Source organism: Melanerpes formicivorus, unplaced genomic scaffold, assembly GCF_026170545.1.
Source record: "Melanerpes formicivorus ecotype bairdi unplaced genomic scaffold, bMelFor1.0.p_v2 SCAF_40, whole genome shotgun sequence".
NCBI lineage: Eukaryota > Metazoa > Chordata > Aves > Piciformes > Picidae > Melanerpes > Melanerpes formicivorus.
This window is the reverse complement of record NW_027142392.1, coordinates 5,405,838-5,422,072: the sequence shown is the minus strand read 5'-3', so window position 1 is coordinate 5,422,072 and position 16,235 is coordinate 5,405,838. Positions and strand designations below refer to the sequence as shown.

At 42.0% G+C, this 16,235-nt stretch overlaps 1 protein-coding gene across 1 annotated transcript in view; it reads left to right on the top strand.

Annotated features, from left to right (window-relative positions):
- Positions 1-12,833, top strand: part of MTBP (MDM2 binding protein) — a 34,307-nt gene extending 21,474 nt beyond the window's left edge. Inside the window, exons 17-22 of the mRNA XM_068158635.1 lie at positions 48-143; positions 3,540-3,806; positions 4,998-5,238; positions 6,394-6,507; positions 9,515-9,580; positions 12,314-12,833. Of these exons, the coding sequence (XP_068014736.1) occupies positions 48-143; positions 3,540-3,806; positions 4,998-5,238; positions 6,394-6,507; positions 9,515-9,580; positions 12,314-12,349 (820 nt within the window). The 3' untranslated portion in view covers positions 12,350-12,833. The remainder of the gene's footprint in view (positions 1-47; positions 144-3,539; positions 3,807-4,997; positions 5,239-6,393; positions 6,508-9,514; positions 9,581-12,313) is intronic.
- The last annotated feature ends 3,402 nt before the right edge of the window (positions 12,834-16,235 follow it).

Sequence of the window (16,235 nt, the reverse complement as noted above, 5' to 3'; positions counted from 1 at the left end):
CTTATGATTGTAACAAGTTAAAATTTATCTGTATTTTTCCTTTTTAGTGAGAACACATTCCTTTTGACACCAGCACTGACTCCTCGGAAACTCAGGGGTTTACCTTTTGAAAAAGCAACTGGATGCCATTATCATGGAGTGGAGTAAGTTTCCTGGCTTCATTCTCCATAACTATTTTCCAGCTTCTGGTCAAAGTATAACTAGAAACATTTCAAGCAGCTTGAAGATTAATTATGGAAAACTTGTATGTATCCTTTTCCTTCATTGGAGGAACTTTGCACATGCCAACTCTTCATTTCTTACCTTTACTTTATTCCCTAGTTTAAATTGCAACACCCCCCTGCCTCAGTGGTAGTGCAAAATCATTTAAGTCTTTCTTCTAAGTTGTACTACTGTAACTATTCTCAGACCCTCTGAAAATATTAATTCATAATTAGAAGTGGCATGGGGAGGAGGGTTCCTTGGTAGCCATCAGGTCCCTGGAGCAGCACAAGTTGAGCTACACAGGTAGTTTCTACTTTGATAAGAAATTGTAGCCACTTTCAGAAAAATAGTAATGAGGTTGATGAGACCAACTGTGAAGCCACCTACATGTTCAGGAAACTCAAAACAGCACCAGCAGGTGTCAGTGATAAGAATCTTCAAGAGGATCAAATATGGTTAGAACTGTACTTAGTCCCAGGCAGCAAGTGTCAAAGCTTCAGATGGGTAATCATCATATAATGTAGCTGTATTAAAATTGCTTGGAAAAATAATGCTGTCTTTGATGAGATGATAAAAAGGACATAAACAAATGCCAGAGTAGATAGTACAGTGTAACTCTTCTGTGTAGACAGACTCTTAGTCTAGTTATAGTATATATTAAGAAATGCAGTGGATACAAAGTGTAGGCAGTTCAGTCTTTGTGCAAATTTTTGCTGCCTCCTAAAATCACATTTACAGATGATCAGAATATGACTAATAGTATTTTCTTTTTCCTATCAACTGCACAGATAGTTTGGTTCAGCTTGTGTTTAATATCTGGTAATTTTAGCCGTGTTCTCTAGGGAAGTGAAGCAGTGATTCTGCCTGTTTAGCTGTTTCCTCTCCTTTTCTAAGTGGTAACAAACCTTTTTAGGTTTGTAACAAAAGACACAAAGATATCTGGGTGGATAGGAGAAATGCAGATTTGTCCTCCTAGGTGTGAAAAGGAAGCATTTGTCTCTTGTGTGTTGGGTGCGTGGTAGCTTGCTAACCTGCCTGACCTCAGCAGGAAGCACACATGGAGATTCAAATAAGGCACAGCACAGCTTGTGCTGCCTCCTCTCATAGCAAAATATTGCAGGTAGCAACCACAGAGAGGCCTGGATATTGTAAAGAGGAGGGGTACCTTGGTAAGGTAATATTACAAGAGGAATGTGCTTGCAGAAACGGAGGGAAGGTGTAGAATGAGATAGTAGAAAGTAGCGTGAAAGGGAGGAATCTACAGCTGTACAACCAGGATATCTTGTAACAAGAGTATCATATGGTCTTCTGGAGCAGATAGATAGATGTACCATGCAGTTGTGATTGCCATTTCCATCTGCATAGCTGCTATATTTGTATTTGGAAGTAAAGTCTTGTCAACAAAACTAGCAGCAGCAGTTACGATTAAATCAAATTTCTGGTGTAATGAACCTGTGCCAAATGCTTGAATCCTGTGTTGCAAAGAGAAAGTAATTGCTGTTAAAGCAGAGTGAGCAAAATGGCAATTTAACTTCAGAAGATAAAAACATTTTTATCATTGTAGGGGATGTGATTACTCAGGGGACTGAGAATATAAATAAGGAAAATTAAATACCTTGACATTTGTAAGTTAAGAGAACTTACTCTTATCAGATAATGAATTTATTTCTAGTGGAAAGTCTTAGTCAGCTGTACAGACGGATTCTCCAAACTGTTATTAGAGAAGTGAATTTCTCCCTGAATATGAAAATGCTCTGAAGAAAGTGGAAAAATCAGATCCAGCAATTTAACATGACTTTCTGTTAAGAGATAAAAGTGAAGAATATGTCTAGAGTTCCTAAGGGTAGGAAAAATTGCTAAGTTTGGAGGGTGGGCTGAGAGATAGCTCACATTGTTCAGAACACTTGTCAAGAAAAGGAAGGAATAATACTGGGTAAGCCTTCTGTCTTTCCTGCAGTAGAAGTCATGTAAGTTACTGGGCAATGAGACATTGGTATCCTGCAAGGAATCTCTGGAAATCATTTACACAAGGGAAAAAAGTTAGTTAAGATGCATTTTGTATTGTCATCTCATCTTTCCCTGAGTTAGTGCTGTTTGTTTGTTCTCCTTCAACTCCACCCCTTTCTTCTTTTGACCTGGTTGATTAAACCACATACTCTTGGTAATCAATAGGAAGCTGGGAAGCTTGTGCTTGTTCAGTAGCATTCTGTATTTGTAGTCCTTAAAAACAATCTGAATCTCTCATAGAAGTGCTTATCTTGGACAAAGCTAAAGGTTGCATTGCCAAAGAGTGCAGTTAGCAAAGAATCTGTATTAAGTAGCATTTAAAACAGTTCCTGTGCCCTATCTTCCTCATGGTTACACTCAATTAATACAATCTCATAGCACCCAAATTTTTTGGGACAGCCCGGCTCTTCCTAAAACTATGTCAGTATCATGGCATTTGAAGATTCCTGAAGCACTCATCACTTGCAGTTTTCAGACTCTTCAGGGTGTTTTCTACAGGCATTTAATATGATTCCTGTATGGCATATGCACTAAGAAACCTTGGGTGGATTGTTTGGTTTGGTTGTTGGGTTTTTTTGACTGGGATATTTGCATTTTCACAGAAGAAACTGGGGCAGGTTAAATGAAAACATTGTCATGTTAAAGTGTATAGTTTTTTATGTAATAACCTGATGTTTTTTCTGGATTTCAACATTTTGGTGGATGCTTGCAAACTCTGAGGTCTGAAGCTACTGTATCCATTATGGTGTGCTGGTTCATCTATTTGGGTTCAGAGCTGTCTTCATCACTGTCACGCTGGTCAGTGTATTAACAGGGGCAACATCTGTTATGTACAGGCAGAATATGAAAACCAGCAATATCAAAATAGAGAGACTGGTGATACAAACCTAACACAGGGCTGACTGTTACAAGCAAAATATCCATTCTCAGCATCCTAGTCCATCACTTACCATTCAAGGAAAAAATCTGCTAATGTCCATGGAATCTTACTTGTAAGACCACAGGGTGAAGGTTTACAAGCAGCGTGATTCAGCTTCTTTGGGGTTAGACCTAAATGCAGCTAAATCCCTCAGGCATATGTTCATTTACTGGGCTGTTTTAAGGTACCTTTCAGAACAGTACAGCTGTCCAAACAAAAAGAGTTTGGAGATTCCATGGTAGTCAAAAGTTGTGGTTTGGTTGGCTGGGGACTTTTTGTGGTTGGTTGGTTGGTTTGTTTGTTTGTTTAATTGTTTGTTTAATTGTTTGTTTGTTTCTTCTGAAAAGAAGAAAAAAGAAAGCAGAGGCTTTTTTATTTCTCACAGATTTCTCACCAATTTCAATTGTAGATACTGTCTAGATAACAGAAGAGCCTTAGAGAGAGATGTGGGATACGCTGAACTTCAAACTCGTCTGATTCGCTATGAAACTCAGACTACCTGCACCAAAGAGTGCTGCCCTGTGCCAGTTGTCCTGAGCCCTCTCCCATCTCCTGCAGTCTTGTCAGAGCCTGGAAGTGTCCCTGATGGAGAGTCTTTACAAAGTGAATTCAAAACAGAGGCATCAAGGCTAAAACACAGATCAAAAGAGTTGGATTGCTTTTATCCCAAGAAAAGGTAATGCACTGAATTAAACAAATCTGTGGCATGAAATAGTTCAGTAGTCTCTTGTGAAGTGCTTCTTTTCTTTCATCTCAAATGACTTCAGTGAAGCATCTATACAAATGTTCTAGTTGTTTAGTCCTCTTTATTTCTTTTTTCCTCAAGTGTGACCTCTTATTGATAACATTAAATTAATCAAAACCATGCAGCACAGACACCTTTTACTTAAGAGACTGGGAATTGTGTCTTGCAAGTCTCAATGTGTTTGAAAAGATGACAGATAGTCTCATCCAGGACCAAAATCTGTGTCAGTGCTGTTGCAACAATAACTACTAAAGGTTTAGAAAGCCAAGCACTGTACAAACAGAATAATTTAATTGCTGATCCAAAGGACTTCTGGTATAAGATGACCTATCAGAATTCAAACTTACTGTCAGCCTTGTTTATTAACTTCTTATCTGGAAGCCTAGTTTTTAGGACGTCGCTTTGTACCTTGTTCTTCACTCTGAAGATGCAAACTCTGTCAAGAAAAATTAACTGCTATGTAGCACTACATCTGAATTCACTTTTTCCTGTAATACTTCTTCCTTCTTTCCAGTTTGATACCCTTTGCACTCTAATCACAGTGAGCCTTTTACAGAGGTATGGTTTTAGGAATATCATATCTTTAGCAGCTTATTGAGTAATTGGAAAGGAAGCTGTGATTGTACTTCGCAGCTCTTAAATTGGAGTTTCAGAATTGAAGATGCTCTTACTAATGAAGGATAAAGCTTTACAGTAGAATTGTAACAGCCACCTTTAGCATAGTTAAAGACAAATTGTGAAATACCCATAAGACCAAAAGAAGTTTTCAAGAAGTTTTGTCTCATCCTGAGATTGGAGGCTGGCAAAGTTGGCCTCTCCTAGCTATCTACATAAAGGGTCTGCATGCAGACCTTCTTCCAAACATTTTCTCTTCTTAGTTATCTTGTGTCTTCAGTTCATTTCTTGACTTTTTTATTCACTGCAATGGATCTATTACCAGAGACCAAATCAGTCAGTAAATTATTCTTCCAATACAAATAAAGTTACATAACAGAATCCTGTCTGCTGTACAGAACCTGACAGTCTTGGCAGCAGCTTCTGTAGCAGAAACAAAGGCACCAAAAGAGTCAGTACAAAATCTGAAACTTCTTTTATCTTTCCCCCCCACCTCTTTCTTTCCAGGCTAACTAAATCTGAGAGTACAGATTCCCTCCTCTCTCAGGCAAGTGGAAACAGTGGGAGTACAGCTGCTGTAAAGAGGAAGTGCTCTGAAAGATCATTTTCTGTTGCTTCACTACCCATGAAACAGCCTGGTCAGCCCCACAAAGTAACCACTAAGGTTGCCTCAGCAAGTCACTTAAGTGCAACTGAAACCCAGACTTCAAAGCCAGCTAAGGAATCAAGATCCCAGAAACATACAAGGGTAAAGGACTATGTTATTTGCTTTGTGAAAGAGCATCTGTTTAACTTCTTTCCATGTGACTCGATTCATCAATTTACTCATTTTTAATTGATTTGGGTGTTTTTCTAGTCAGAGTGAACTGACTTAATCTCTATTTGTTATTATTAAACCTCTCTATTCACTTGTGTGAATTCTTGAAGGCACTGTGGAAAGTGCTGCAGAAGAAAAGAGTGGAAAATAATATGTAAGATGTATTATGTCATGCCCAGGGAATTAAGGCTGAGAGAGATAAGAGCCACAAATAAAAAAGGTGGGAATGGATATCCATGAATAGGATTTATGAAATTGAGAAAAATCCATATAAAACCTGAAGGTACCAAGGAAATATCTGTGCTGGAAGGGTCAAAGCCATTGTGGAGGGACAGACTATTCTGAGAATAAAAAAAGGTATTCCAATAATTGTGCAATTCCACTAACTGAGATAACACTTAAATACCTCGATGCAGAGATGTTTAATTAATAGCTGTATATATTAGGAATGCCACTCTTCCAAGCCAGTACACAAAACTGTTTCTGGCTTGGTGGTACCAGCAAGAACACTGCGTGAATGCTGATGTCTTGCTGTCAAAGGCAAGTCGAGGTGACCCAAATAAGCACAAATTGTTCTGACTCATTCAGATCTACAGCAAAGTGTTAACATTTCTCCTGTAAAGAATGTCAGTGCATCTTTAAATCTGATTGTAATACCTGATTATTCTTTTTTTTTTTTGACTATCATTTTAATATAAATGTGCTAAAAACAGAGAATAGAAAGAAAAGCAAGAGATGTATATAATATTTTGGAGAGGAGAAAACCCGAGCCATGATGAATTATTTTCTGTCTTCCAAGCCCCACGTGAATATTCAATGATGCTTTAAATTGCTTTCACATGTAAGCATTTCCTTAATTTTTGAGATGAAGGAAATGCAAAGAGATTGTTCAATAACTCTGCCCAGTTTTGGCCAGTGGGTTGACAGTATTTGGCCAATTGATTAATGACAGAGGCAGGACTTGAAAAAAATAGATAAGGTGTTTGTGGTTTCGTTGTTTGCTTGCTTGTTTGTTTTAATTCCCTTTGACAATATTTCATGCTAGTACTGGGGATGAACTTTGGAGTGTGTTTCTGTTTTCCCAAGATGCTGAAGGAGGTGGTGGCCAAGACTCTTCAAAACCATGGAATTGCAGAGGATCACAAGTGCTTTGTGTCGTGCAGCCAGCGTCTGTTTGAGATATCTAAGTTCTACTTAAAGGTAACTGTAAGACATGTTGTTTCTTAGTGAAGTGAATCCATTCCTGACTAAAACTAGAGATGGACTCTGTGATATTCAGACTAGTATTTCCTAGTGGTGTCTTTGTGTGTAAGTGTGGCTAAGCCTTTGGACTTGTTCTTAAATGCAGAACCTAGTTTTATAGCATATTTTGGTAGCTGTTTTATTTGTTTGTTAAAGCTTATAAAGCAGCAGTCTTCTATGTGAGAGAGCATGCTAAAGTAGGTATGCTAGATAAGGTGGTGTTTGCACTAGATTGCTTCCTTACATGGAGCAGCTATTTCCCAGCCACTGCTGTGCAGCTCATCTTCTCCCTTGTTTTAAGGCTGTTGGCTCAGTAAGTAGCTTATGCAGCTGACTCAGAAATTCTAGTTCCCTCATGTGCTCCCACAAGTCCTTCTAAACACATTGTAAGTATGCAGAACTATCTAACACATATTGACTAAGCAGCACCCTGTAGAATTGCATCAGCCTCATTTTTAGGAAGAGATGAGAATTCTTTACACAAAACCTATGAGACACTGTGAATCAGTCCTTAAGTCCATGCTACTTAATCTGGACACAAAATGGAGTTAAATTACAGGACAGGGTGTTTAAAAGCTGGTTCTGGATATCATAGCATTAACCAGGTTGGAAAAAACCTTCGAGATCATCAAGTCCAAACTATCACCCAATACCATCTAATCAGCTAAGCCATGGCACTAAGTGCCTCATCCAGTCTCTTTTTAAACACTTCCAGGGATGGTGACTCCACCACCTCCCTGGGCAGCCCATTCCAATGGCCAATCACTCTTTCTGTGCAGAATTTCTTCCTAACATCCAGCCTAAACTGCAAAATTGCTATAGAACCATAGAATTGTTAGGGTTGGAGGGGACCTCAAGGATCAGCCAGTTCCAACCACCCTGCCATGGGCAGGGACACCTCACACTAGATCAGGTTGCCCAGAGCCACATCCAGCCTGGCCTTAAACACTCCCAGGGATGGGGCTTCTACCACCTCCCTGGGCAACCTGTTCCAGTGTCTCACCACCCACATGGTGAAGAATTTCTTCATAACATCCAATCTGAATCTACCCATTTCTATTTTTTTTCCATTCCCACTAGTCCTGTCATTACCTCACACCCTGAAGAGTCCCTCACCTGCCCCGTTTTCCCCTTTTTTCCTCCCACCCCAGGTGTGGCCGCTTGGCCCTCCCCACCCACTCTCCTTTTTAATCCCCCCACAGGAAAGGCAGGACCCTAAGCTGAGCCCGTCTGGGCTGAGGGATCCTCCTCTCATTGCTGGTGAGTGCCCATGGTGCACACTGGGTGATGGTGGTGGTGACAACAAAGGCCAGGGGGCCTGGTGGCCCCCCGGTTAGGTAGGAAGAGGGTCGATAGCCCTTCCACTATCACCCATGGGTGCTGGCTGGGCCTCCTTACTGGGGCTGAGCTCCTCTGTGTATCTTGGCTTGTTGAGGGTCTTGCCCCTGGCTCTGGGATGGGTGCAACCTTCCAGTCTTTGTGAGCTTCATTTAGCAAAGGTGATTTGAGCTAAATGAAGCTGCAGTGGAAAAGAGCTGAATGCTTACGCAGCATTTAGAACATCTTGCTGCTGAGCACCAATTTCTTAAATAATTAGGATGTAGTTGAACAGTCATTTTTGTAAGCACTTCCAAAATCTCCCTGAAGTGTGCCCTGAAGGAAGACCTAATCCAAGGTCAGAAAGAGCTGCATGTAGGGATGAGTGATTAGGGCAAATCAGACAGGTTTACAATTCTACTCGAAGTAGAAGAGCAAAAGGAAAGAAAGCTGCAGTGATCTTGTCCATTGTAAAGTTAATTTAGAGACAGAGGTAGCAGGGATTTGTTCTTCTGAACTGTCTTACAGCCACAAGTCTGTAGGAGCCCTTTGAATCCTTATCTGTGCTGTGTACTTCAGAAGCATGTTATCACAGGCATTGTATTCTTTCAAAGACAAGCAGTAAACTAATTTTCTTAGGTTGCCTTCCTCTTTAGGCAGGGTTATGTGTTTGCTTTAAGGGAGTGGATTAGGTTGGGCTAACTGGACTGCAAAACAAATAAGCCATCCTGGCTTTTCCCTTTCTTGCACTTATTTTTTTTGCTTTATGTTTTATTTGCTGTTCTTTGCCAGAACTCTTTATTGCAAATGTAAGCACACTGTTAGTTTCTGTATTTATATAGAAATAGGATTACAATCAAGACCAAGAACTTCAAATAGCATTTAAGGAAAAAAACAAGCCAAACCCACATGGAAGGAGGTTGACTTGCTGGAATGTGTCCAGAGAAGGGCAATTAAGTTGGTGAGGGGCTTGGAACACAAGCCCTATGAGGAGAGGCTGAGGGAGCTGGGGCTGCTTAGCCTGGAGAAGAGGAGACTCAGGGGTGACCTTATTGCTCTCTACAACTACCTGAAGGGGGGTTGTAGACAGGCAGAGGTTGGTCTCTTATCCCAGGCAGCCAGCACCAGAACAAGAGGACACAGTCTCAGGCTGTGCCAGGGGAGGCTCAGGCTGGAGGTCAGGAGGAAGTTTTACACAGAGAGAGTGATTGCCCGTTGGAATGGGCTGCCTGGGGAGGTGGTGGAGTCACCATCGCTGGAGGTGTTCAGGAAGAGACTTGACAGGCTGCTTGGTTCCATGGGTTAGTTGATTAGGTGGTGTTGGATGATAGGTTGGACATGATGATCTTGAAGGTCTCTTCCAACCTGGTTTATTCTATTCTATTTCTGAAAGTGTGCAGGAAGTAAGAAAAAGTGTGACTCATTTGTATGCTTGACTGGGCTTGGACTGCTCTAGGGAAATCTGCAACCATTTGGAATAACTTTAGATTAAAACAAACAAAAAAAGGCAAAGTCAAGTGACTCTTCTGTGGTTCTCATCAAGGTGATAAAAGTGTAACACCTCCCCTGGTTATTGAGGCTTTTATGATCCAAATTAGAGTCACCATATCGGTTTGTTAATTTCTGGGGCTTTGTGTTTCACGTTTAGGATCTGAAAACTTCCAGAGGGCTTCTTGATGAAATGAAGAAAACAGCAAATAGCAATGCTAAACAGGTGAGACCACTTATTTACTTGTTCCTGCAACTAGCTAAATGTAGGTGTGGCAGCCTGGCTGTGGGATGGGTTAGCCCACAACTTGAAGAGATGAAGACAGAAATTCCTTTGGCTGTGGGTTCCGTTTTGCACTCTGGTCTCACAAAAACTTCCTCTTGATCAGCAGTCCCATGGCCAAATTTCCAGCTGCATGTATTCAGATTTTAGATGGTGTTCTAGTTACGGCTGTCAACACGATGTTTCATAGTTTCATTCAGGGTTGGAAGGGACCACAAGGATCATCTAGTTCCAACCCCCCTGCCATGGGCAGGGACACCCTACACTAGATCAGGCTGCCCAGAGCCTCATCCAGCCTGCTCTTAAACACCCCCAGGGACGGGGCCTCGACCACCTCCCTGGACAACCCATTCCAGGGTTTCACCACTCTCATGGTGAAGAACCTCCTCCTCACATCCAGCCTGAATCTCCCCACCTCCAGCTTCATTCCATTCCCCCTAGTCCTATCACTACCTGAGATCCTGAGAAGTCCTTCCCCAGCCTTTCTGTAGGCCCCCTTCAGATACTGGAAGGCCACAATAAGGTCACCTCGGAGCCTTCTCTTCTGCAGACTGAACAGCCCCAACTCCTTCAGTCTGTCCTCATAGGAGAGGTGCTCCAGCCCTCTAATCATCCTTGTGGCCCTTCTCTGGACACGTTCCAGCACCTCCATATCCCTCTTGTAATAGGGGCTCCAGAACTGGACAGAGTACTCCAGGTGGGGTCTCACCAGGGCTGAGTAGAGGGGGAAGATCACCTCAGTCCAGAGTGAGAAATGGAAATGAAGGCAAGAAATGTTTCTTTATCACTGGAGGGGACCAAACAAAAAGAATTAATTTTTTTTCTTCAGTTGTAGGAAGCAATAAGGGGATCTGAAAAAAGGAAATAGATTTCTTTAAAGAAGCAATGAAAATCAGGAATTTTAAGTTTGGGAATAACTAACCATAAAGGATATCAGATGAACTTAGTTGTTTGTACGGTGGGACAGCAGCACAGAGCAAATGGCAAGAGTAAATACTCCTGTCTCCCAGAAATTAAGTAACCCTCTGATTTACATTCTGTAAGAGCTGCTGAGGTGACTCCATGATTTCAAAAGCAGTCTAATGAATGTGTGTAGTACAGTTTTCAAACTTATACATGAAGTGGGAGATTTGGACTGGAGAAGTCAAATAATAAACCCCAAGCTCGCAAGGAAAGCTGCTAGATCCCCAAAGGATTTATTCTATGAGGTCAGCATTTATTGTAATCTCTCCTGTGTTCCCTTGTGAATTGGTTCCAACAGACCATAGTTGTGCCAGGGGAGGTTTAGACTCGATGTGAGGAGAAAGTTCTTCACCGAGTGAGTCGTTCATCATTGGAATGTGCTGCCCAGGGAGGTGGTGGAGTCGCCATCCCTGGAGGTGTTCAAGAGGAGATTGGACGTGGCACTTGGTGCCATGGTCTAGTCATGGGGTCTGTGTTGATAGGTTGGACTTGATGATCCTCGAGGTCTCTTCCAACCTTAGTTACACTGTGATACTGTGATCATAAGCTTTCAAAAACTAGATGGGTTGTGATGTTTGGTGTTCAACTGGGATATTGTCCTGATACACTATGTCCTGATGTTTCTCACCACCAGCTTTCTCTGGGAAGACAACCAGAAGTTTTATGTGTATTTGCTATTGACAAAATAGGCATTAAAACCTCTTAAGCTGCTATTTCTCCCTCTATTATAGAATACTTTGCAACTCTCTCATAAAAAATGTCATTGCCCAGGAACTGTCAGCAGGCTGAACAACTGCCCTGTTTGGGAGACAGCAGTAACAATGGCGGGAGACAGCAGTGCACAAATTACCCTTTTTCCTTTCTTCTGTGGAATAGGATAGGAGTTTTTTGTGCTGGAAACACCAGCCCTGATTAGCATGGTGTGTGCACTTGTTGCTAGTAAATGGAGAGAGTGAAGTAGCTCCACTCAGGGGATTTGAAATTGCCTTTATCTGAAGACAAGGCATTCTGTGAAATTAACACAGTTCTTGGATAACTCTGTATCCTTTTAGTGTCGTAAAAATTCTTGCTCCTTTTGAATGAATTAATTTTCAGTCCTATTTGGTAAATGCTACACAGGTGGTGATAAAGAAAGTACTACTGAAGTGTCCAGTTCTGGGCCCCTCAGTTCAAGAAGGACATTGAGACACTTGAACATGTCCAGAGAAAGGCAACGAGGCTGGGGAGAGGCCTTGAGCACAAACCCTACGAGGAGAGGCTGAGGGAGCTGGGATTGTTTAGCCTGGAGAAGAGGAGGCTCAGGGGAGACCTTCTTGCTCTCTAGAACTACCTGAAGGGTGGTTGTAGCCAGGAGGGAGTTGGTCTCTTCTCTCAACCAACCAGCACCAGAACAAGAGGACACAGTCTGAAACTGTGCCAGGGGAAGTTTAGGCTCGAGGTGTGGAGAAAGTTCTACACTGAGAGAGTTGTTCACCATTGGAATGTGCTGCCCAGGGAGGTGGTGGAGTCACCATCCCTGAAGGTGTTCAAGAGGGGACTGGATGTGGCACTTGGTGCCATGGTTTAGTCATGAGGTCTGTGGTGACAGGTTGGGCTTGATGATCCTTGAGGTCTCTTCCAACCTTGGTGATTCTGTGATTCTGTATGAGTCGTTCTTGAGTTGCTTTCCAGAACTGGACTGATGTAAATGAGTGTTCTCATTTATTTTTGCAGGTGATTGAATGGGTTTTGGAGAAGACTGGGAAGTAGAGGTACTGCATGGCTGCTCTTCACATCTCCTTCTGCAGGGCCAGAGCATGTCTGATGTAAGAAAAGCATTACACTGCTGAACACAGGCGGACATGCACAAAGACACACCCGAGGGGCTTTGGTCAGTCTGATTATATAGACTCAGTTCTCAGGCACAATACAATGTTTTGACATTTGGGTGGCTTGTTTTATACTTCAAGTTTTTAAATATTGGTTTTAAGATTCACTTGAAAAAAATGTTTTCTTGTATATGCATATTTATTGTGTTTCACAGTTGAAAGGAGTATGGCTTGACTTGGGTTCATGTCTATGCTTTTGAAGCAGTATATTTGGGTTTTACTGTGAATAAAAGGTTCACCAGTTTTAATAACAGAACTGTTTTGTTTTACCTTTTTGTGTGAAGCCCTCCATTCCATTTATTACACTCTGCTGTTGTATCAACAGCTGTTTACTGCACCAACCATTTAGCACTTTATAGAGTAATTAAGAACAGTTCCTATGCTGTAGGTGAAAGGAAACAAAATTGGCATTCGAGTCACAGTTCTCTGTGTCGAATGCGAAACAAAAAAGCACATCTTTTGAACCTTGGTGTAAGGTCCCACTGAGGAAAGGATAATTGCTTCACAAGCTGAATTTCCAGGATAATTTCATGTATGCTCTTTCTAACACCCCTTAGACACACTTCAGAACACAATTCTGAGATTTCTTTTCACGGTGGAGGAGAAAATCGAAGTGATAGTGGTGATGATGATGATTGTGAGAGCTGCGAAGGAGTTGGCGTGCTGTGATGAAATGTGATGGAAAGAAGAATTTCTACTTGACTTACAAGCACAGTAGAATAGCAAATTTGCTCTCAGTCTACTTAAGGCTCAGGCATGTACCTGGCTTTTACTACTATAATTCTTTGAGTTAGTATTATATAGAGATGAGGAATTTCCTACCGAAACAAATGCGGTTCACAGCTTTCAGTCTTAAGGATTTTCTGTGCCTCGTATAAACTAACATGATTACAGGTAACATAACAGGAGGTCCAGGGAGATTTCCCTCTCTTTCTGCTTTGCCCTGGTGAGACCACACCTGGAATACTGTGTCCAGTTTTGGGCTCCCCAGTTCAAGAGAGACAGAGATCTACTGGAGACAGTCCAGCAGATAGCTACAAGGACGATTGTGAGACCTGAACACCTTTCGTATGAAGAAAGAGTGAGGGGGCTGGAGCTGTTTAATCTTGAGAAGACTGAGAAGGTATCTCATCAAAGTCTATAAATAAATATCTGAGGGGTGGGTGTCAGTATCATAGTATATGAAGGAGAGAGTCTTTTTTTTGGTGCCCAGTGATAGGACAAGGAACTATGGGTACAATCTAGGACACAGAAGGCTCCACCTGAACATGAGGTGAGCACGTTGGAGCACTGGAACAGGCTGCCAGGAGAGGTTGTGGAGTCTCCTTCTCTGGACACTTTCAAAACCCTCCTGGATCTGTTCCTGTGTGACCTGCCCTAGGTGATTCTGCTTTGGCAGAGGGGTTGGACTCGATCTCTAGAGGTCCCTTCCAACCTCTAACGTTCTGTGATTAACATGGAGAGGAGCAGTGTTGTTGTTTGCTGTATTCTGGATTGAGCAATACTAATACAAATTAAATGCGGGGGGGGGAAATTGAACTACACCACGTGCAAGTTACACAATGCTTGAAAATCTGCTCATTCTCTAATGAATCCTCCTGACTTTGTGACAAGTGTTCTTTGCTTAATTCTATTTTCTGTAAAGCCGAGCCCTAAGGAGGTGTTTCACGTCTAACAGGATCTTGCATTTAACTCTGCTGTTCCTTTGTTCTGATATTTTGTTCCCTGGACTCTACAAGACCTTTTATATGTGGGTGTGTGCTTGTTTTAAGTTCATTCTGAGCAGTAGTAGGAAAGCTATGTAGCTGTTTTACTGTGGGGATGGGCTACAGTGACTATAATGTGCATTGTAGCCCAGGACAAATAAAACTGCTTTGGAGCAAGATTACATTTGTTTGCCATGCATCCATAGGATCTGGGTTATCCTGATTTGATGAAACAGGCATGCAGTGAAGGTAGATACATTTAAATAATTATTTAGTAAGTGCACAAAATTGCTCCAATTTATCAATTACTGTTTGGCTCACATTTCTTTGCATTGAAGATGGAAAACAAGACAGACTCAAGGCATTAATCTGCCTTAACAACTCATGTTGAACAAAGACAATCTCTACTTCCAAATAGAGAGAAAAGCTCTAAATCATAATCTCATCTCTTCAGCCTGAATGCTGTTGCTTTTGTTCAAATCCTAGCCACTGGAAGTTGTATTTCCTACTTACTTTTGTGTGTGTGGTATGCTTGTAACTACAAAACTTCATAGTTAACTGCATAAATGGATATATACTTTACTGTAGCAGGCTTGGATGCTTGCTCTAATGTATTTGCATGTCAGGATGTTCACCAATATATGGTTATGATCTACCCATAATGAAAAATACATTTACAAATCAATGACAGTGCAACAATCTGGAGCACATCATGTTTAGAATAGAATAGAGCAGACCAGGTTGGAAGAGAGGCTCCAATTCTGCTTCCACTGAAACCAAGGAAGCTCCAATGAACTTTATGCATGACTAAGAAAACACTGAGAAGCTGCAGGTGAAAATGAGATCAACCTTTACTTCAAATCAACTGTGCTTCTGAATGTGAAGAGCTGGTTGGAGTGTGCTCCCCTGGTGTATGAGAAGAAGGACTACTTCTGCAGCAGAGGAAAGCACTTGCTTTCTGACCCAGCCTAATGATGTTCATTGTAGCCATTTACCTGCTAGAGCAGAAAGAGTTGGATTCTGACTTGTAAGCAGCAAGTGGAACTAGCAGCTCTCCTAAAGAGCAAAACTCAGGAAACACCACTACGCTTCCCTGAACAGTCAGATCAGCTTTATTTGATTTCTTTTTGCTTGTTTGTTTTTAACAAATACCTGAAATGGCATTTTTCCACTGACATCTTTGTTCCAAGATGTGTCCAGGTCTCTCTAAAGGTGAAGCTGCTTTACAGCCTTTCTGATCAGACAGGAGAATTCACAGTGAGTATTTTGGGAGAAGAGTGAAACTCCAAACACCCCTTTTTAGGATTACCATGAGGAAAACATGCCATACCTTGGATAGTTAACTTAGTAGCCAGCACAGAATAGCTAAGAATTAAACAGAAGGAAATAAAACCATCTGGTTTTCCATAACTGTTTGTAAGACCCAAGCAAGGCACATGCTGGCCTCACGCCTTGAATGCAGAAACTTGACCCAAAACTTCTCTTCTTTTTTTTTTTTTTTTAGGTGGCTTTTGCAACTGCTCAGCCAAAAATAAACAGAGAAAGCATTGTAACTTGAGCAGGTGGGTCCAAAGGACCTGCCCCAGGACAGCAGTGTGCCCAGGTGGCCAAGAAGGCCAATGGCATCCTGGCCTACATTATGAATATTGTGGCCAGCAGGAGCAGGGAGATCATTGTGCCCCTGCACTCTGCATGTTAGGCTGCACCTTGAGTACTGTGTCCAGTTCTGGGCCCCTCAGTTTAAGAAGGACATTGAGTTGCTTGAACATGTCCTGAGAAAGGCAACAAGGCTGGTGAGAGGCCTTGAGCACAAGCCCTATGAGGAGAGGCTGAGGGAGCTGAGATTGTTTAGCGTGGAGAAGAGGAGGCTCAGGGGTGACCTCATTGCCAGGAAGGGGTTGGTCTCTTCTCCCAGGCAACCAGCACCAGAACAAGAGGACGCAGTCTCAAGCTGCACCAGGGGAAGTTTAGGCTCGAGGTGTGGAGAAAGTTCCTCACAGAGAGAGTCATTCATCATTGGAATGTGCTGCCTGGGGAGGTGGTGGAGTCACCATCCCTCAA